This window comes from Carlito syrichta, unplaced genomic scaffold (assembly GCF_000164805.1).
Source record: "Carlito syrichta isolate Samal-C Ts95f unplaced genomic scaffold, Tarsius_syrichta-2.0.1 Scaffold314839, whole genome shotgun sequence".
Classification (NCBI taxonomy): Eukaryota; Metazoa; Chordata; class Mammalia; order Primates; family Tarsiidae; genus Carlito; species Carlito syrichta.
Genome location: NW_007258935.1, coordinates 103780 through 125547, shown reverse-complemented (window position 1 = coordinate 125547; position 21768 = coordinate 103780). Strand labels below are relative to the sequence as shown.

Below are 21768 nucleotides of genomic sequence, written 5' to 3'. Positions count from 1 at the left end.
CAGGCGGGTCTCGAACCCACGGGCTCAGGCAATCTACTCACCTCAGCCTCCCAAAGGTGCGGGATTACAGGCTGAGCCACCGAGCCTGGCTTCTGAGCCAGTTCTAAGATGCTCAGTTGTCTGGTTGCCAAACTCACAGCATATTAATTAACAGCTTTTTAAATTAGAAGCTGCATGGTGACCTATACCAAAATCAGAGTGGTCAAGGGCTGTACAGTCTAGAATAGAGTTCCTCAACCCCCCATGGCCACAACCAGTCTGTAGCCTGTTTGGAACCAGGCTACACACTAGGAGGTGAGCAGCCAGCAAGCGAGCAAAACTTCATCTGTATTTACAGCTGCTTCTCATCATTTGCATTACCACTTGAGCTCTGCCTTCTGTCAGATCGGGGCGGCATTAGATTCTCACAGGAGCACAAACCCTATTGTGAACTGTGCATGTGAGGGACTCGTATCAAAACTCTATCAGTGAGTGGCAAATGAGTTGATGTACTTCAATTGTACAGCTGCATCTGGTGGCAGGCTTTAAGTCAGAACCTGAGACTTATTTTAGTAGGTGTGGCCCGCCCATTTTTATTTACCATTTCCATCTGTGCCTTTTAAATGGTGAGTTGTATAATTATTTCATTATATCGTGCAATGTAATAATAGAATAAAGTGTATAATAAATATGCACTTGAATCATTCCAAAACCACCCCCCCCCCCAGAAAAAATTGTCTTCTATGAAACCGGTCCCTGGTACCAAAAAGGTTGGAGACCCCTGGCCTAGAACACAATAGGCCAATAGGATTAGAGTATGAAAAGTATGAAAAGGGCAAATAATATTTGGTATTTTGTTTCAATAAGCTTATAATTAATTGTGTAATGAATTATAACGCATTTATATCACCCCGAGTGATTCACATTTTACATTATAGTGTTTTTGTAGTCACGACCTGGAACAACATCCCCAAGGTACCCCTACGTCTGTAGCCAAAGAATCACTGACTAATTAACAGAACTCACTTTCGATCCAGCGGGCCTCGATTTCGCTTGTTACGAATGAGGTCGGTGTGCCTACTTCGGGGAGACCAAGGTGGTGGGTCCTAGAAATTTCTACATTCCAAGAGGAACTGAGGCAGGATAGCCTAACAGTGGGTTTCCTATGCATCTCACGAAAAATAGATCTCTGCCCCAAGTGTCGTGAAGCGGACTTTTACCAAACCACGAACTCGCATCTCTCCCAGGATCCGGTCCGCTGGCGTCCAGGAAGAAAGCAAGGGCCCCACCGTAGCAGAGGTACCGCGTCCCAGCCCCGCCCCCAGCGCCACGGCCCCGCCCCCTGCCCGTCTCGGAGCGCCGTTCCCAGGACGTCGCCCGGGGACAACGCCAAGCGCGGCGTCACACGCTGACCACCCCTGGGAACTCGCATTTTAAATAAGCGCCTCACGTGACTTTGATTCTAATCACTTGGAAAAATGCCGTACTGCCAACCACTCCGCTCCCTTCGGCCCACGTCTCGCCCCTGCGCACAGCTGAGCCCGCCCCGCAAAGAAACCCGACGCCGACAGGGGCGGCGCCGGCCGCGGGGCGAGGGTGGGGCGGCGCTGCGCGGCACTGGGCCTGCGCACGGCGTCTTGCGTCATCCGGCCGCGCCCTGCCGTTCCGCGGCGGCCGCCCAGAGTCCCGGCGGCGGCAGGGCCCAGGGCGTCCCGGGTGGGGTTTCGCCGGCGCTCCCCCATGGAGGAGGTCTTGCCTGAGGCTGCTACCCCGAATGCTCGCACCTTCCGCACGGTGACGAGGGTGGCGGCCGCGCGAGCGCAGGGCTGGGCGGTGGGGGCGTGAGCCGCGGGACTGCTCCTCCCTCAGGCAAGCGCGCGCGGGGCGGCGGGCGGCGTGGGCCGGGGGCTTCAGGCCGCTCCCCTGGGGGCGTCGACATGCGGGGTGGGTGCCTGGCCACTGCGTCCGGTGGAGGCCGGCGCAGGCCTGTGGGTCGCGTCGGTTGAGCTCGTCGCAGTAGCTTGGGTGGTCTTGTCTCTGGAGGTGGCTTCAGTCCTGCCGGGGCGGCGTCCGCGGGGGGCGGCCTGAGGGCTGCCGTGACGTTTCCAACATGGCTGTTTAATTCCCCGACTTTTATGAAGTCATTGAACTCTGGTTCCCGCTCCGTACAGTTGCGCAGAGTTCGATGTATGTGTCGTTCTGTATGTGCCTCGTTAGTTTCGTTTTTTTAAAAACAGTACTGCATCTTTCGTTCTATATCTAGAAACCCTGTGTGTGGCCGGGCGTGGTGGCTCACGCCTATAATGCCAGCACTTTGGGAGGCCGAGGCGAGTGGATTGCCTGAGCCCGAGGGTTCGAGACCCGCCCGGGCAACTTGGCGAGACCTCCTCGTCTCTATAATAAATCAAAAATTAGCCGGGCGTGGTGGCACGTGCTTGTAGTTTCAGCTACTTGGAAGGCTGAGGCGGAAGGATCGCCGGAGCCCAGCAGATCGAGGCTGTGGTGACCGGGAGCGTGCCACTGCACTCCAGCCTGGGCGATGGAGTGAGACTCCAACGCAAAAGATAAGAAAAAGAAACCCTGTGTGTACCATGAGCCCAGTTAGTACTTTTTTTGAAAAAAGTAATCAGAGGGAATTTGAGAGTAGAGATCTTTCATGCCAGTAAGCCTTCTGTCCAAACAGCGTATTCTCGATCCAGTAGGGTTTGTGTTGATTGGTCAGTAAAATGAGTACGGAAGTTAGTAGATGAAGTACTCAGTTACTTTATTTGATCGTTTTGCCTACTTCTGTATTTTCTTATTTCCAGGCTGGAGCTACTCTGCCAGGGTTTAAAATTTTAAATGAGAATTAAGGGTAGTAATTTACAAGGAAACGAGAATGAATAAACCATCTCTAACCTCCAGTCTGTTTTTCATAAGAGAGACCATATTAAACTTACATGTAAGTTAAAATTTTATTTTGTAATTAATGTTGCTAGAGTTGGAGGTTTAGTTTCTGTAGTATTTATAAGTAAAATACTGCTTTAAAAAATAGCCAAATGAGAGGTTGAAAAAGACTAAAGTGCACTTTAGATTAGCAACAAAAACCAAGCAGTAAAGACTTAGGAAAGACTAAGTCTAAAATAAATGGATTACAGATCGGTTTCATGTCTTTTAGATTGGCATATATTCTGTAGGGCCTGCATGATCTGACACCTTTTTACACCTGTGGTATCTGACCTACCTCCCTTGCTCAGAGTCAGTCATAGTGGCTTTTGTTTTCTTAGGGGAAAAAAAGCCTGCTCATACCTCTACCTTTGTGTCTCTGATTTGTTCCTTTTCTCTCTTTCAAGTTTTTGCTCAGCAAGGCCTCTTAACCAGAATAAGAATGCCTTTAACATACTTTGCCAACGCCCTTAAGTTCCCAACACTCTTAACATGTATTATTTTTTACCATAGCATTTGCCACAATCCAATATAATATCTTTATTTTGTTTATTGTTTGGTTCTACCTCCAACAGAAGGTAAACTCCGTACAGGTGGGATTTTGGTCTGTTTTATTCATGGTTGTACCTAGAATATAGTATGTAGCTAAAATATAATGTGTTCCTAGAATATAATATGCATCCAGTAAATCTTTGTTGGTTGGTGATACAGGTAAGCCACTGTTCATAAGGAGCCACTTGAAGGTGATATGAATTATGTACCTGACTACCCATAATATAGGCTAGAAAATAAGAATCCAAAGAGAAGTGCAGGTTAAAGGTTAGGGAATTCAAGAAAGATTGTGGAATTCAAGCAGAGCTTCCTTGCAGAGGTGCTTTTTGAACTGAGGGTTAGTACAAACAAAATATGGAGGAGGAAAAACAGGAGTAGATTAGAATGGTAACAGTAATCAGACGAGAAGGAGTCAGGGGTATTCCCATGGGAAAAGAAGTCAAGTTATCCCTCTTTGCTAACAATATGATCCTATATCTCAAAAATCCAGGAGAATCCGTCAAAACCTCCTTGCACTTTTATTTGTTTGTTTGTTTGTTTTGAGTTGGAGTCTCACTCTGTCGCCCAGACTGGAGTGCAGTGGCTGATCCCGGCCACCACAGCCTCTACCTGCTGTGCTCCAGTGATCCTTCTGCCTTAGCCTTCCGAGTAGCCAGAATTACAGGCGCGCACTACCACGCCCGACTGATTTTTTGATTTGTTGTAGAGATGTGGTCTTGCTGCCCAGGCGGGTCTCGAACCCGCGGGCTCAGGCAATCCACTCACCTCAGCCTCCCAAAGTACGGGATTACAGACTGAACCACCAAGTTGCCCAGGCTGGTCTTGAACCCCTGGGCTCAGGCATTGTCTCACCCCCAAAATGCTGGGACAGGCATGAGCCGCCATGCCTGGCAACAGTCACATTCTTTTCCAACAACAAACAGGCAGAGAACCGAATAAAGAGCACAATCCCATTTACGATAGCCACACACAAAAAAGAAATTCCTTGGCATCTTCCTAACCAGAGAAGTGAAAGATCTTTACAACAAAAAGTACAAAAAAATTGCAGCAGTATGCTGACCTGGGTAGAGCACAGTGTGTGTGAAATATATTAGGAAATAAGATTTAACAGGTGGGTTTAGAACAAATCATGAAAGTTCTTAGTCACTAGGTTAAACAGTTTGCACTTTTTGCTGTAAACAACATTAATTCTTAATTTTTTTTTTTTTTTTTGAGTTGGAGTCTCACTCTGTTACTCCGAGTGGAGTGCAGTGGCCGCTTCTGGCCACCGCAGCCTCGACCTGCTGGGCTCTGATGATCTTTCCGCCTCAGCCTTCCAAATAGCTGGAACTGCAGGTGCGTGCTACCACGCCCGGCTAATTTTTGATTTATTGTAGAGATGAGGTCTCGCCAAATTGCCCAGGCTGGTCGCAAACCCATGGGCTCAGGCAATCCACTCACCTCGGCCTCCCAAAGCACTGGGATTACAGGCTGAGCCACTGAGCCCGGCAGTAATTCTAAATTTTTAAGTAGCATAATAAGATTGAGGTGTGTTTTATAGAGTAGCATTGCTGCATCATGCATTGTAACTAGACTAGACTGGGATAGATGCAGGCGCAGGGTCTGGTCAGGCAGAGCAGGTGCAAGGCTGTATTTTTTTTTTTTTCTTTTTGAGTTGGAGTGTTACTCTGTCATCCAGGCTAGAGGGCAATGGCACGCTCTTGGCTACCGCAGCCTTGACCTGCTGGGCTCAAGTGATCCTTCACCTCAGCCTTCCAAGTAGCTGGAACTAAGGCATGTGCCACTATGCCTGGCTTTTTTTTTTTTTAATTGTAGAGATGAGGTCTCACCAAGTTGCTCAGGCTGGTCTCAAACCTGCGGGCTCAGGCAATCCTCTCACCTCAGCCTCCCAAAGTGCTGGGATTATAGGCATGTGCCACTGCACCATATTTCAAAGGTAGAAGCCAGCTGGCTCTTGCCTCTGTGTCTACTCTATGGTGAAGCCATTGCCAGAGTACAAGGCGGAGTAGATGGGGCAGGGAAGGCAATGACCTGTACTAATAGTCTGGTTGGAGCTGCCGCTTGGCTTGTGCTCCATCTCAGGGACAAAAAGGACACTCCAGTGGGAAAGGCAGAAGACTAAGAATGGGGATACCTGGATGTTCTGCATCTGTGACAAGTTAAAATTTGAATAGGCTGTTGTTAGAATGTTTTATTTTCTCAGCTGTGGAATTCTTGTTTACGGGATCTTTGATCATCTTTATAACTCCAGTGCCTTGCAAATAAGAACTGTTCAGGATGCTTGTTGAACAGTTGGCCATGTGTAAATAATGGTCTGGGGTTACTCCACTGAGTCCCTCTGAGGAGCTGGACAGATTACCAACTGGAGCTTGCCATCTCTAGTTTGGGAACTTAGCTGAGGTGAAAGTTACAAGGTTTTCTTGTTTAGCTGTCTTTAGTCCTGCTAATCCTTAAGAATAACCAATATTAAGCGGGGGACGGTGACTCGTACCTGTATTCCAAACACTTTGAGAGGCCAACGTGAGAGGATTGCCTGAGCCCAGGGGTTCGAGACCAGCCTGGGCAGCTTGGTGAGTCCTTGTCTCTACAATAAATCAAAAAATTAGCCAGGTATGGTAGCTTGCACCTATAGTTCCAGCTACTTGGAAAGCTGAGGTGGAAGGATTGCCTGAGCCCATTAGGTTGAGGCTGTGGTAGCCATGAGTGAGCTACTGCACTCCAGCCTGGGCAACAGAGTGAGACTCCAACTCAAGAAAAAAAAAAAAAAGAATAGCCAATATCTTTGTTGCAGGTTCTCTCAGCTGTGATTGATCTTCAGTTACAGAGCGTGGGAGCAGAGCCTGACCAGGTCTGAGAACAGCAAAGCAACTTATTCCTTTCAGGACATTCACACTAATGTCCTATTTCCAAACTGTAAGTCAGAATGAGATAATTTATTTTCTTAGTTTAGTGACTGAAGGCTACTTTGTAATTTGAAGACTTATAAATTTTTGCCATTTCTCTCCATCTCTCCACACATACACACTGGTACAGTTCCATGAGTGAACAAACAACCAAATAGAATTAATTCTAGAAAGACTTATAAATCAAATTTCCCATCACAAATGAGTGCCTTTTGTGGAGAAAACACCACCACAAAAGAAAAAAACAATGGGCCAGGTGCAGTGGCTCACGCCTATCATCCTAGCACGTTGGGAGGCTGAAGTGAGAGGATTGCCTGAGCCTACAGGTTTGAGACCAGCCTGGACAACATAACGAGACCTCATCTCTACAATAAATCAAAATTAGCTGGGTGTGGTGGTACATGCCTGTAGTTCAGCTATTTGGAAGGCTGAGGCAGAAGGATCACCTTAACCCAACATATTGACGCTGGGGTGGCTGTGAGTATGCCACTGCTCTCCAACCTGGGTGATGGAGACTCCAGCTCAAAAAAAAAAAAGAAAAGAAAAGTATTTCAGGAACTTAAAGAGCTTATCTTCGAAGCTAGAGCAGTAATTGAGAAGTAAATTTGGTGATGCTGACTGTAAATGAGTAGAAAGGAGAGAAAATGCCTGTGGGCTGGAATTATTGGAAAAATCTTTGTAGTACAGCTTGAGGTACACCCTGGCCTAGAGTGAAGAGCAAACTCAAGATGGGATGAACAGGAGGAGTGCCTTGACCTGCCATGGGGATGAAAGCAAGGGCCTATGTGAGGGTGTCAGGATTCTGTTTGGGAAATGAAGTGGATAGGAGAGAGGTTATTTGCCCAGGGGGACTTTTGAAAGCCATATGCATATGGTGGACCGACCCGGTCAAAAAAGGACTCTCTGCTTTTTGTATGTTTGACATTTTTAATAATATATAGATAAAAATTAAAAACGAAAGGGAAAAAGTAGATTTTAAATAGCGTCATGAAACTTTATGTAAAGTAAGTGTATAGAAAACTCATATGTAAGCCGGGCTTGGTGGCTCAGCCTGTAATCCTGTGCCTTTGGGAGGCTGAGATGAGTGGATTGCCTGAGCCCACAGGTTCAAGACCCACCTGGGCAGGCGAGACCTCATCTCTACAATAAATCAAAAATAACAGAGCATGGTAGCGTGCACCTGTAGTTCCAGCTACTTGGAAGGCTGAGGCGGAAGGATCGCTGGCGCCCAGCAGGTCAAGGCTGCGGTGGCCGGGAATGGCCACTGCACTCCAGTCTGGGCGACAGAGACTCCAACTCAAAAAAAAAAAAAGAAAAAGAAAACTCATATGTAAGCCATGGTAAAGTTAGCAATAATTAATTGTAGTGGTCTTAGGATAAGATGAATAAAATTCTAGTATATGTAATTTTTTTTTTTTTTTTTGAGTTGGAATCTTACTTTGTCACCCAGACGAGTGCGGTGGTACGCTTACAGCCACCACAGCCTCGACCTGCTGGGCTCTGGCATTCCTTCCACCTCAGCCTTTCAAGTATCTGGAACTACAGGCGCGTGCTACCATGCCTGGTTAATTATTGATTTATTGTAGAGACGAGGTCTTGCCAAGTTGCCTAGGTGGGTCTCGAACCCTTGGGCTCAGGCAATCCACTCACCTCGGCCTCCCAAAGTGCTGGCATTACAGACTGAGCCACTGAGCCCGGATTGTTTTAATTACCTCTTTACCTTATGGGTAGGAGAGAGATTCCCATCCCATGACATTGACATTTGGCAGATGAAATGATCAGCAGTTTCTTAGTCTCCTCTACTCAACCCAGGACTTGCTCAGAGTGGAGTGGAGACCCAGGGGCTGTGAGAGGCAGGCCTTGAGTGTCCCTGGTTCCTGCAGGAAGATTTGATTGCGTGCTTTAGCTATTCCTTAGGCTAGCAGGGCAGTAGAGCCCACTTCTCAGTCATAAGTAGGAACTGTGCCTACTTGCTATGAGAAGGAAATTTTATACACACCTGTAGTAGGTCTGTTGGTTTGTATAAGTCAGCTATCTCAGTGGCATATAGGAGTAAGCAAATGCTTACTATGATCATGCTCACAGTTTTGTGCGTCATCTGGGGGTAATTCTGTTTATGGGTTTCACTCTGTTGTGCTTAGTGGACTATCCAGGACGTGCTCTTCCCATTGTGCTGGCAAAGTGCAAAGGGGCAAGCAGAAGCCAGAGAGTCCTCTTTAAGTCTAAACTTGGAACTGGCACTCTGTCAAGCTTGATGACCAGGCCCCAAATAATTGGGGTAAGAAAGAATATACTTCTCATTGGATTGCATAGGAACTATAATATTCCTTAACAGGCAAGCACAAAATATTGACCTTTTTCATTGATTTGGAATGATATCAACTCACTATGGTAATACTGTGTTACCATTATTAAAGTGTGTTATCACCCTTTATTTAACTGTCTTTTGTCTGTTTTCCTTATGAAGATTAAAAGCCATCACCATTTTATCCAGAGAGCTTAGCATAAGGTGTAGCATACATCCAGTAAATACTATTTGTTTGAATGAAAGGACAAAGTAATTGGGAGACTAGGAGGGTAGGAAGTTAAGTTGCTTTGGTTAAATGCCATAGTCTCATAATTTAAAGAATGGAAAAACTTGGCTGGTTAGTGACATCCTGACTGAATTACAGATTAGTTCTGGAACTCAAATTGTGGGACCAAATATCCTAAGACATACTAGGAAGTTGGACTGACAGTTATAACCAGTCATAAACCTTGTTGCTAAATACTTTTTTTCCCTCTGTTATCCACAACATGCTTTAGTTCATTTGTCAACTGAGTTTATGAGTTAGCCATTTGGGAATAAAATTGCAGTCTTCGGTAGGCCTTTGCTTCTCATCTGGTCTTGTGGATTGAACCCTTCTCTAAAAGCTACCAGTACCACACCCCATCCCCTAGCAGACGTCTCTCTGCAAGAATCATCATCCTCTGCTAACAAATAATGTGAAATCTGTCTTCTCTCAACACATCTCCTAATAAATTAATTACATATGTTTATGTCCACATGTATTGCTAAGAAGAAAATGTATGGGTGGGAAAATTTTGAGTTTCTTTGTATGGATTATTCTTGGAAGACACATTTGTTGACCTGACATACATTTATAAGCTAGATCTGTATGTTGTTAGGCCTGGTTTTTTATTCTGGAATATTCTTATTAGTAAAGTTTTGTTAGTGTGGACTATTGGCTAAGACTGGAAACTTTTTAAAATATGGGATTAGAGTTTTATAAAATCAGTTTAAACTTGTGGTTTTATATCATGATCCCATTTTTTGCCATAATTGGAAGAAATACACAGGTGCTAAACTTAAATAGTTTATTTAACTTTATCGGCCAGGAGCGGTGGCTCGAGCCTGTAATCCCAGTACTTTGGGAGGTTGAGGCAAGAGGATTGCCTGAGCCCAGGGCTTCGAGACCAGCCTGGGCAACTTGGTGAGACCTCATCTCTACAATATAACAAAAAAATTAGCCAGGCGTGGTAGTGTGTGCCTGTAGTTCTGGCTACTTGGAAGGCTGAGGAGGAAGGATCACCTGAGCCCAGCAGGTCGATGCTGGGGTGGCTGTAAGCTTGCTACCGTACTCCAGCCTGGGCTACAGAGTGACTGACTCAAAAAAAAAATGTGTATATATATGTGTGTGTGTGTAGAGAGAGTCAATAATGAAAACATTTTTTTTCTTTTATGTGGAGAGAAATGGAGTATCATTTCAAAATACATGTCAGCTCTCATTCTTTGAAAGTCTCATTTCAGTTTGTATTGTTTAGGTTTGAAGACTGCCTCATTCTGCCTCCGGTACCAGCATCTTTTCTCTTCTGTGATCAATGTGATTCACAGGAACTTCTTAAGTAACAAACGAAATGAGCCAAGGGCGTGGAAAATATGACTTTTATATTGGTCTTGGATTAGCTATGAGCTCCAGCATTTTCATTGGAGGAAGTTTCATTCTGAAAAAAAAAGGCCTTTTGCGACTTGCCAGAAAAGGCTCTATGAGAGCAGGTAGGTTATGCCCTATATGATTGTATGCCCCATGTGATTAATACACACATCAGTGTGTATTAATATGCCCAGGTTCTTGGACTGTTAAGACCACATCTTCATTTCTAGTGAGTATATTTGAAAATTTTAATTATTTAAGAGTTCTAAATGTTTATAGAGAATCAATATTCAATTTTGTAATGAGAAAAGTAAAAACTGAGATGTCATAATTAGTTTACTTCCCACTCCTGCAGTTATTATGAAAGTAGAAACAGGGACCAATGCCAGTTTAGCATCCAACCTTTTTCAAAAATTTTATATATCCATAATTAGAATCAGAATTTATGGAAGGCTGGGATCTTTTGTCCATGGTAGTAGAAGTTCTGACTTTGACCTTAGACATTTTTCCTGATCTAAGATCTTAAACTGGCAGGAAGGGAAGAGAGAGTTTCCCTGGTTTGAAGAGTATCAACTGGGTGGTGCAGGTTGTTTCCTTAGAAACTGCTGACAAGTCACAAGACCCTGAGGGTGATTGACCCCCACCCTGACTCCTCCATCTGGGACATTCATGATAGCTCCCAGTGTCATGTGGCATTATGGTCACATTCCATCATTGTGCCTCTGCTTTATTTCTAGACCTGACTGGACCTCATGAGTAGACCTGCTTTGACAATAAAAAAAATGCCACTTTCCTCTCTTTCATGTGTCATCTCTCTGGCCAAACCAGATTCAGCAGTTTTAAACCCTAAAACGAGAGTCTCTATCAGGGTTTAGTGAACAGAGGAGAAAGTATTGACATCTACTGCTTGTTCACCCAGTCCCTGATCCTTGGCGCTGAGGCAGGTACTTTCACTGATTTTGATGGATGTGCTTGTAAAGGATTCATTCACCTTGGCTTTTCCCTTTGGACAATGTCTTAAGTACTGATTGCTTTCTGACTATTAGTTTGGTCAAGAGGAAAGCCAAGGAAAAGCAAGAGGTGCATCCTGGAAGCTCCAGACAGTGAGCAGTGCCCACTCTGGTCAGCATAGGACCACCGTCCCCGAGATTATTACCTTATAAGTGGGCTTACCCACACCTAAATGGCTTTGAGACTAAACTCATTTGAAGTTGGAGTTGGGCTACTTCTGTTTTCTTGGTTGTGTTTTTTTTTTTTTTGAGTCTGGGGTCTCACTCTTGCCTAGACTGGAGTGCTGTGTTATGATCACAGCTCACTGCAGCCTTGATTTCCTGGGTTCGGGCAATCCTGCATCAGCCTCCTGAGTAACTGGTATTACAAGGTGTGTGCCACCACACCTGGCTAATTTATTTTTTGTAGAGATGAACTCTCGGTATGTTGCCTAGGCTGGTCTAGAATTCCTGGGCTGAAGCAGTTCTCTTGCCTTGGCCTCCCAAAGTGCTGGGATTATAGGCATGAGCCACCATGCCCGGCTGCAGTTGGACTACTGCTTATTGCTTCATTTTCTTTACTTTGTTGATTGAAGCTGAATTCACTGAACAGAAGAGGGAAGTATGAGCTGAATATAAGGTTTGATTTAGTTCTTTCACTCAATGGCATAGTATAAACCTAAACATTTTTTAATGTTCTCGTGATCCTTAAGTCTGTTTTTCTAAGATAATAATAAAAAATAATATCTAAGAAATCCCTTTAGTCATGCAGAAACCTTTATTTAAAGTAGCAATATTCAACATCTGTGATATTTTAAAAGCTGTCATTACCAATAGTTGCCATAATTTATATAAAAGTCTGATAACCTTCCAAAGGTGTGAAATATTTTTTCATTCACAGGTCAAGGTGGCCATGCATATCTTAAAGAATGGTTGTGGTGGGCTGGACTGCTGTCAAGTATGTATAGAGAACGTTACAAGAAAATATTATAGCTGTGTATTAAAATATTTTCTTATACTATTACAGCCTTATATTTTCTAGCAAATTTTATTTTATTTATTTATTTTATTTGGAGACTCACTCTATGGCCCAGGCTGGAGTGTAGTGGCATACTACAGCTCACTGCAGCCTCAGCCTCCTAGGCTCAGGCAATCCTTTGCCTCAGCCTCTTGAGTAGCTGAGATTACAGGCACATGCCACCATGCCCACATAATTTTTAGATTTTTTTGTGGCGATAAGATTGTGCTATGCTGTCCATGCTGGTCTCGCACTCCTGGGCTCAAGTAATCCTCCTGCCTCGGCCTCCCTGTGTTGAGATTACAGGTGTGAGCCACTGCACCTAGCCACATTTTAAATCTTTAAATAAACCTTTTTTTCTTTTTAAGTCAGAGTCTCACTCTGTCGCCCAGTCTGGAGTGCAGTGGCATGCTCACAGCCACTGCAGCCTCAACCTACTGGGCTCAGGTGGTCTTTCCGCCTCAGCCTTCCAAGTAGCTGGAACCACAGGCATGAGCCACCACACCCAGCTAATTTTTCAATTTAGAGACAAGGTCTTGCTGTATTGCTTAGACTGGTCTCGAACCTGTAGGCTCAGCCAATCCTCTTGCCTCAACCTCCTAAAGTGCTGGGATTACAGGCGTGAGCCACCGTGCCCAGCATAAACCTTGTTTTTAATTAACATAACTAAAATAGATTATATTTAAGCTGTAAAAATCATTCAGCAGTTTAATAGCTTATTAAATTTGAATGATAAGACTTTTTACCCATCCGATTAAAACATGTATGATATATCTGTATATTTTTTAAAGTGCTGCTCAATTTAAGGTAATTTTGAAAGTGAAAGTTCCTGTTTTTAGTTTTTCTCCTCCTGTTTGTTCTCATGACAAATTGAAAAGCAGGTATGTATTTGGTAAGACTGACCATACATATTTTGATGATTATCTTTAAAAAGTCATGGAGGCCGGGTGCAGTGGATCAGCCTGTAATCCCAGCACTTGGGGAGGCCGAGGCGAGAGGATGCCTGAGCCCGGGGATTCAAGACTAGCCTGGGCAACTTGGTGAGACCTCGTCTCTACAATAAATCAGAAAAAACTAGCTGGGTGTGATTGCATTCATCTGTAGTTTCAGCTACTTGGAAGGCTGAGGTGGAAGGGTCACCTAAGCCCAGCAGGTCGAGGCTGCAGTGACTGTGTGCGTGCCACTGCACTCCAGCCTGGGTGACAGAGTGAGACTCTGACTCAAAAAAAAAAGACACATGGAAAAAATTATCCTTAAGACACTGAACTTTTACCATTTATTCAACAAATATGTATTGATTGTCTGTTATATGCCAGACATTGTTCTAGGTGCTAGAGATTCCTTAGTGAGAGAAAAAGTGAAAAATTCTCACCTACTTTAAACTTACATTCTGAATGGGAGACAATAAACAAGATAAATAAATTAAAATGTGTGTGGTAATAAATGCTTAAAGAGAAGTGATGAAGTCAGGAGGGGTCTTTTGAAGTGGAGGACAGATATGTTTAATAAATGAGATTGAGGGCTAGGGCAAGCCTTGCTGAAAAGATATTCAAGTGACAGATGTAAAAGGAAGCAAGCCATCTGTCTATATGGATATTTAGGGGAAGAGCACTTGAAGCAGAAGCAAACTGTAACATGAAGGCCATGAGGTGGGACCATGCCTAGCTAGTTAACATGTGATTGGTAGCCTGCAAGATGGCCCTCAGTGGCTCGCACCTCCTGCTTTCATATTGAATTAGTGCTGGCCCGTCGTGATCAAAGAATACCACAGAAGTGATGATGTGTGACTTCTAAGGCTGAGTTGGGAGAGGCATTGCAGCTTTTTTCTTCATCGCTTGAGTTTCTCACTCTGGGAGAAGCCAGCTGCTGTGCTTTGATCCTTGAGCAGCCTACAGAGAGGTCCCTGGGCACTGAGCCAGGACATACTCATGTGATTTGAACCATCTTGGACTTGGGTCCTTTGGCCCTAGGGCATCCTTCAGATGACTGCAGCACAGCTTAAATCTTGACTGGAACCTCTTGAAAAACCCTGAGTGAGAACTACTGACTGACTCCTTTGTGAAGTTTTGACCAACAATCCACGAGGAAAATGTTTATTGTTTTCAACTGCCAGATTTTGAGGTGCTTTGTTAAGCAGCACCAGACTACTAAAACCTCAAGAGACATTAAAGAGACAAGTGTAGCCATGAGGAACTGACTGGAAGTAGTAGGAGATAAGTTCAAAGAAGTCATGTGGGCCCAGATCATGTGGAGCTTTGTAAGTCACAGAAAAGACTTTGACATTTATGTTGGGTGGGAAGTCATTGGAAACTTGAGCAAGGGAGTGACATAGTCTGTCTTAGGTTTTTTTATTTTTATTTTTTTGAGTTGGAGTCTCACTCTGTTGCCTAGACTGGAGTGCTCCGGCGATCCTTCCACCTCAGCCTTCCAAGTAGCTGGAACTACAGGCGCGTGCTACCACAGCCGGCTCATTTTTTTGATTTAGTGTAGAGATGAGGGCTCACCAAGTTGCCCAGGTGAGTCTCGAACTCACGGGCTTAGGCAGTTCACTACCTCGGTCTCCCAAAGCGCGGGATTACAGGCTGAGCCACCGAGCCCAGCCCTGTTTTAGGTTTTAAGTGGCTCTTTCTGGCTGCTGTGTTGAAGCATAGGCTGCAGGTGGGCAGAAACAGAAACCAGGTAGGAGGTTATTGCAGCAATCAGGTAATAGGTGATGATAGTAGATCAGGTGTGGGTAAGCCCATTTATGAGGTAGTAGCAGTGAATGTGGTGAGAAGTGATAGAATTCTGGATATGTTTTGAAGGTAGAACTGACAAGAATACTCACTAACATGTAGGGTGTGAAAGAGAATGGAGAATGTCGTGATAGTTTTTGACCATAGTAACTGGAAGAACAGAATTGGTGTTTACCTGAAGGTAAGACTATAGGAAGGCCCTCAGCTGATTGGATGAGGTGATATCAGGAGTTTAGTCTGGATGTGTTAAAGTTAGAAATGCCTCTAAGATATTCAAGTAGATATATGAAGTTGGTAATTAGGTAGATAGGCATGGAATTCCTTGAAGTGGCTCAGGCTGGAGACAAAAACTGGGGAGTCATTGCTGTTTAAGGTCACGAGAATGGATGAGATCATGTAGGGAATGAACATAGAGGCCCAAAATCAGAGACCTGAGAGCAGGTCCAGGTTCATATATAATTCAGGAAAAGGAGTGGGAAGAGGCTGAGAAGGAGCAGCCAGATAAGTAGGAGGAGATTAAGTGAGCCTGATGTCAGGGGAACCAAGTGAAAAAAGTGTTTGAGGTAGCAGAGCGTGCTTATTTGTGTCAGATGGCACCTGTGGTTCTAGCTTCTCAGGAGGCTGAGATGAGGATTGCTTGAGCTCAGGAGTTCAAGACCAGCCTGAGCAACATAGTGAAACCTTGTTTCTCAGGAAAAAAATGTAGGTACAATTAGGATTGAAAAATAACCATTGAATTTAGCAATACAGAAATCCTCAGTGACCTTGATAATAGCAGTTTATCAGGGTCTGTCACCTAGGCTGAAGTGCAGTGGTATGATCATGGCTCACTATAACCTTGAACTCTTGGACTCAAGCTATCCTCCTGCTTCAGCCTCCAAGTAGCTAGGACTACAGGCATGCACCACCATACCCAACTAATTAAACTTTTTTTTTTTTGTAGAGACAGTGTCTCATTATGTTGTCCAGGCTGATGTTGAACTTTGGCCTCAAGTGATCCACCCGCCTTGACCTCCTCCCAAAGTGTGATTATAGGTGTGAGCCACTGTGCCCATCCGAGAATAGCAGTTAATACAAAACTTTTGAACATCAAAAAGCAGTATCAGTGCTTATGGTAATGATGGACGAGGCAATTAAATCAACATTCTAGATGAAAACAAGTTAAAAAGATAGACAAAATATAAAACTCATTCTGTTAAAAGCATCCAAGAGCTGACATGGTGGTGAAGGATTATCTGGTCAAGTTTAGGGAAGGGATCAGTGCTCAGAAGAGTAAACTGGAGATAATTCTGCTCTGAGGTAACTGCAGGTTCTAGAGGAGGCAGCTGAGAGAGAGAGAGTGAAGGGTCAGAGTCTGGCACTGCCAGAATGGGGAACACCATCTACTCTGGGCTGGTTCTCTGGGAGGGCTGTACCCTGGGAGTGAGGTGGGCATTACGCACTGTCTGGTCGTTTGCATGCACTTGGTAACTCTAGCCTTGATCCTGAACAACTGTTGTTCTCTGGCACCTGACAAAAGAAAGTAAAAATTATCTCTTCAAGATATAATATCACTTTCACCTAAACTGTTTCAGTAAGTAATTTTAAAGATAAAATATCTGAGGAAATAAAGGCACATAAGATTAAGAAACTTTAGCAAAAAATAACAGAAACTTGACGTACATGCTGGATACAGTGGCTCACACCTGTAATCCTAGTGTTTTGGAAAGCCAAGGTGGGAAGCCTAAGAGATGGCGCCTAGCCTGTGCAACATAGCAAGACTTCATCTCTACAAAAATAAAAATTAAAAAAATTAGGAGTGGCGATGTGCACTTGTAGTCCAGCTACTCAGGAGGCTGAGGCAGGAAGATTACCTGAGCTCAGGAGGTGAGCCCTGATTGTGTCATTGCACTCTTCCCTGGGCGACAGCATGAGGCCCCAACTCAAAAAAAAAAATTGAACTACAGACTTCAAATGGAAGTATCATGATCTGAAAACAACTGTGCTTACTACAAGGCACTATACAAGGAACTATAGTTCTTGTTTTGTTTTTATTGGGTTTTTGTTTGTTTGTTTGTTTTAATTGGAATCTTAACTCTGTTGCCTAGGCTGGAGTGCAGGGGCACTATCATGGCCACTATAGCCTCAACTTGCTGGCCTCAGCTTTCCAAGTAGCTGGAACCACTGTTGCACACTACCACGTCTGGCTAATTTTTTGATTTATTGTAGAGATGAGGTCTTGCCAAGGTTGGTTTCGAACCCCTGAGCTCAGGCAGTCTTCTCATTTCTGCCTCCCAAAGTGCTGGGATTACAGGCGTGAGCCATCGCGCCCAGCTTGGAACTATAGTTCTAAACAGTGAACTGGACTAGAGTGACATAGATTTGCAACGAAACAAAAAACCTGAAAAAAAATTATAGAATTTAAAAATGCAAAAATAAAAATACAGTAATGAAAACTGAATGAATTGGTTAGGCTAGGTACAGCTGAAGAGACTTTGTGAACTGAAGGTATTTGGGAAGAAATTATCTACATTGAAGCAAGATAAAAGGATGGAAAATATAGATAAGAGGGATATGAAACTTAGAGGTTTCAATAAATAATTGGAGTCTCAGAATAAGAAGGGACAGAATAGAGCAGAAGCAGTGTTTGAAAAAAAAAATGGCTGACCAAAGCTATCAAACCACAAGTTCAAGATGCCCCACAAAACCTACACGGAATCTGTGAAAAGAAAACTGGGCCCAAGACAGAATATCTTAAAAGCAGTTAGAGAAAAACGGTCAGAGTATCCTCAAAGGGGTAACAGATTGACAGCTGAGTTTTCAGCACTGGAGTTTGAACGAAAACAGTTGGAAATACAGTTTCAAAGTGCTGAAGAAATTAACTGGCAATAAAACTCTCTACTCAGTGAAAATATTCAAGAATCAAAGTAAAACATATTTTGGACAAACAGACTGATAATGTAACTATACTAAAGCAAATTTAAAAGGGTATTCCAGTTAGCAGGAAGAAATTGATCTAAATGGAAGTTTAGAGACACAGGAGTAGTGATGAGCATGGAGTATATCTGAGTGTGTGCTGATGAATAAAAGCAACTTGTGTACTTAAAGTATCCATACATAAAATTTTTAAAAATATAATAACAAGCTGGAAGGGAGAAAATGGATTAAAGAATTCAAAGGCTCTGACATTGTTTGGAAGGAAAGTAAATGTCAACATTAACATGAGACTTGAGCGGTTAAGGATACATACTGTAATTTCTAGGGTATTTAGTAAAAAAAAAAAAAAAATAGAACAAATGTATAACTTCCTAATTAGCGAGGGAAAGGGCAGAATAGCACAAAATTTAAAAAAAAGCCAAAAACAGTAAAGATAATGGCCAGGCACAGTGGCTCATACCTGTAATCCCAGTGCTTGGGGAGGCCAGGACGAGAGGACTGCCTCAGTCCAGGGGTGAGACCCGTCTCTACAGCAAATCAATAGCCGGGTGTAGCGGCATCCGTCTGCAGTTCCAGCTACTTGGAAGGCTCAGGCGGAGGGATCCCGAGCCCAGCAGGCTGCGGCTCTGGTGGCTGTGAGTACGCCAGCCTGGGTGGCAGAGCAGCCTCTGACTCAGAAAAGAAAGCAAGCGAGAAGAGCGTAGACGAGGCGGAGCGGAGAGCGCCCGGACGTGGAACGGAAAGTGGGGCTTTCTTCAGACTTGTCGTGGACTGGCCACTGGGTATCCATTATTGGACTTTGTTTACTTTTTGAGTCAGGGCCTCGCTGGAGCACAGTCGCACAGTCACGGCTCACTGCAGCCTCAGCCTCCTACGCTGCAGGGATCCACCCTCTCAGCCTCCCGAGCAGCTGGGACTGCAGGTGTGCACCACCGTGCCTGGCTACTTTTTGTAGAGACAAGGTCTCACTGTGTTGCCCAGGCAGCTCCTGGGCTCCCATGATTCTCCTGCGTCAGCTTCCCAAAGCTCCGAGATTACAGATTTGAGCCACTGCGTCTGGCCCCTTGATTGAATTTTAATAGGAACAGACAAAGTAGGAATTAAAGGGAAGTTTATTAAGAGAATGAAAAGGCAAACTGCAAAGTATAAAAGATCATTGTGACATATTTAACCAACAGAATATTATGCCCAAGATATACCTTAAACAGCTACTTCCCTAAAATATTTACTAAAGGCATTTTAATAAAAATAAGACTTTTTTTTTTTTTTTTGAGTTGGAGTCACTCACCTCAGCCTCCCAAAGGCACAGGATTACAGGCTGAGCCGCCGAGCCCGGCAAAATAAGACATTTAAAATAAAACACCCTTATTTAAGATTTCTTCAATTAAAATGAATAGATATGTGTCTAATTGACTTGGACTCTTCTAATGTTGGAGGTTTACAGAGCTATAACCTTTATTAATAGATTGGAGAAAATATGAACTTTACTAAATACAGTTGAAATAATGTATAGATTGCATAAAATGCATGTACTTCCAGGTTGAATACATGTATTTCTACCTGAGAGTTTTCCTTTTGTTGTCTGTCTCCAAGTGGGAGCTGGTGAGGTGGCCAACTTTGCTGCATATGCGTTTGCACCAGCCACGCTAGTGACTCCACTAGGAGCTCTCAGCGTCCTAGTAAGGTAAGGACACTACAGTTTATGTGCAGAAACACTAGTCAGTGTTCTAGTCTGTAAAATATTCAATACTGTATAATTCTATATGTTCAGCATAATTTACATTTCAATGACCTTGAGGACTTTGTGTTAAAACTGTATAATTTGTGCGTGTAATTTGCCTTTGAAAAGTTACCTCCTGTTCATAGGCAAGCTTTTGATTTGTGAGAGAAAATGTTTTGTCATCCTTGGATTCAGAGTCAGTACTAGTTCTTTGAGTTCAGGTTTTCAAGATTCCAAGTTAACACTTTGCCAACATCTGTCATTCAGTGCACATACACTTTGGCGGGACATAGTTGGTGATGAGTAGATTCTGTGCCTGGCCTGGGGTGATTGTTTTCAACGAGTAGGCTAAGATCTGTCCCATTTCTGATATTTTAATGATTAGCCCAAACGACTTATCCCATGTTGAAGTCTGGATTTTGGTTACTATGCCCAAAGTTGATTGATAGATATTTTTATTCTTTTTTTCAAGAAACTATATAAATTAGGGTTATGACAAGTTGGTACCCTTTACCCTTAATTTTCTTTATAGTATACTCTTATTATACTTACTAGTTTATACTGCATTTCTGTTTGTTTGGGTAAAACTAGCTAAAAGTTATTGAAGTGTATTATATACAATTAAATGAACACATAAGAGGTACACATCAACCAATAGGAATAAGTTAATGTTGAACAAATTTTAAGCATTGGTTTGGATGTAGATTTTTAGTTAGGACATTTTAACAAACTCTAGTTCTTTATTATAAACTTCATATTGACAACTTGCAGTAGAAAGATGGTAAATATACAGGTGAGCTGTATGATGCAGATGATTCCCTGGAATTTTTCACATTTTATGATTAGATGTGCATTTTTTTTTTTTTTTTTTTTTGAGTTGGAGTCACTCTCTTGCCCAGGCTGGAGTGCTGTGGTACGCTCACAGCCACCCCGGCATTGAACTGCTGGCCTCTGGCGATCCTTCCATCTCAGCCTTCCAAGTAGCCAGAACTACAGGTGCGCACTACCGTGTCTGGCTAATTTTTGATTTATTGTAGAGATGAGGTCTCACCAAGTTGCCCAGCCTGGTCTTGAACCCTGTGGGCTCAGGCAGTTGACTCGCCTCGGCCTCCCAAAGTGCTGGGATTACAGGCTGAGCCACCGAGCTTTTTTGTTTGTTTTTTTGGGTCAGTCTCACTCTGTTGCCCAGGCTGGCATGAGCACACAGCTCATGGCCATCACAGCCTTCACCTGCTGGGTTCAGGCGATCCTTCCACCTCAGCCTTCCAAGTAGCTGGGGACTACAGGCATGTGCCACCATGCCTGGCTAATTTTTTGATTTATTGTAGAGATGAGGTCTCGCCAAGTTGCCCAGGCTGGTCTCCAACCCCTGGGCTTACACAGTCCTCTCACCTCAGGCTCCCAAAGTGCGGGGATTATAGGCGTGAGCCACCATGCCCAGCCAGTTTTTTTTTTTAACTTTGGTGAAAGCTGAAATCTTCATAAGCTCACAGTATTTGAGTTCAGTGATTTAAATTCCAAGTTGTACTGATATTTGAAAATCAGAGCCGGGCTCAGTGGCTCAGCCTTTAATCCTGTGCCTTTGGGAGGCTGAGGTGAGGGGATTGCATGAGCCCGCGGGTTCGAGACCCGCCTGGGCAGTGAGACCTCATCTCTACAATAAATCAAAAAATCAGCCGGGCATGGTAGCGCATGCCTGTAATTCCGGCTACTTGGAAGGCTGAGGCGGAAGGATCGCCGGAGCCCAGCAGGTCGAGGGTGCGGTGGCCGGGAGCAGCCACTGCACTCCAGTCTGGGCGACAGTAAGACTCCAACTCAAAAAAAAAAAAGAAAGAAAATCAGAAAAGTAGCTGATGATTTATTTTAAGGTTCTCAACCTTTTTTCCTCTCCATTTTAGTGCCATTCTTTCTTCATACTTTCTGAATGAAAGACTTAATCTTCATGGGAAAATTGGGTGTTTGCTAAGTATTCTAGGATCTACAGTTATGGTCATTCATGCTCCAAAAGAAGAGGAGATTGAGACCTTAAATGAAATGTCTCACAAGTTAGGTGATCCAGGTAAGAAAAAAGAAAACCTTTAGTAGTCTTGGTGTATTTTACTTTTTTTTTTTTTTTT

General features: G+C 43.7%; 1 protein-coding gene across 1 annotated transcript in view; it reads left to right on the top strand.

Annotated features, from left to right (window-relative positions):
* Positions 1–2786: 2786 nt before the first annotated feature.
* The window catches only part of LOC103274642 (magnesium transporter NIPA2), a 25095-nt gene continuing 6113 nt past the window's right edge, over positions 2787–21768 (top strand). The window contains 6 exon segments of the mRNA XM_021705941.1: positions 2787–2920; positions 6248–6369; positions 10164–10395; positions 12164–12220; positions 19525–19615; positions 21550–21710. Coding sequence (XP_021561616.1) covers positions 10257–10395; positions 12164–12220; positions 19525–19615; positions 21550–21710 — 448 coding nt within the window. The 5' untranslated portion in view covers positions 2787–2920; positions 6248–6369; positions 10164–10256.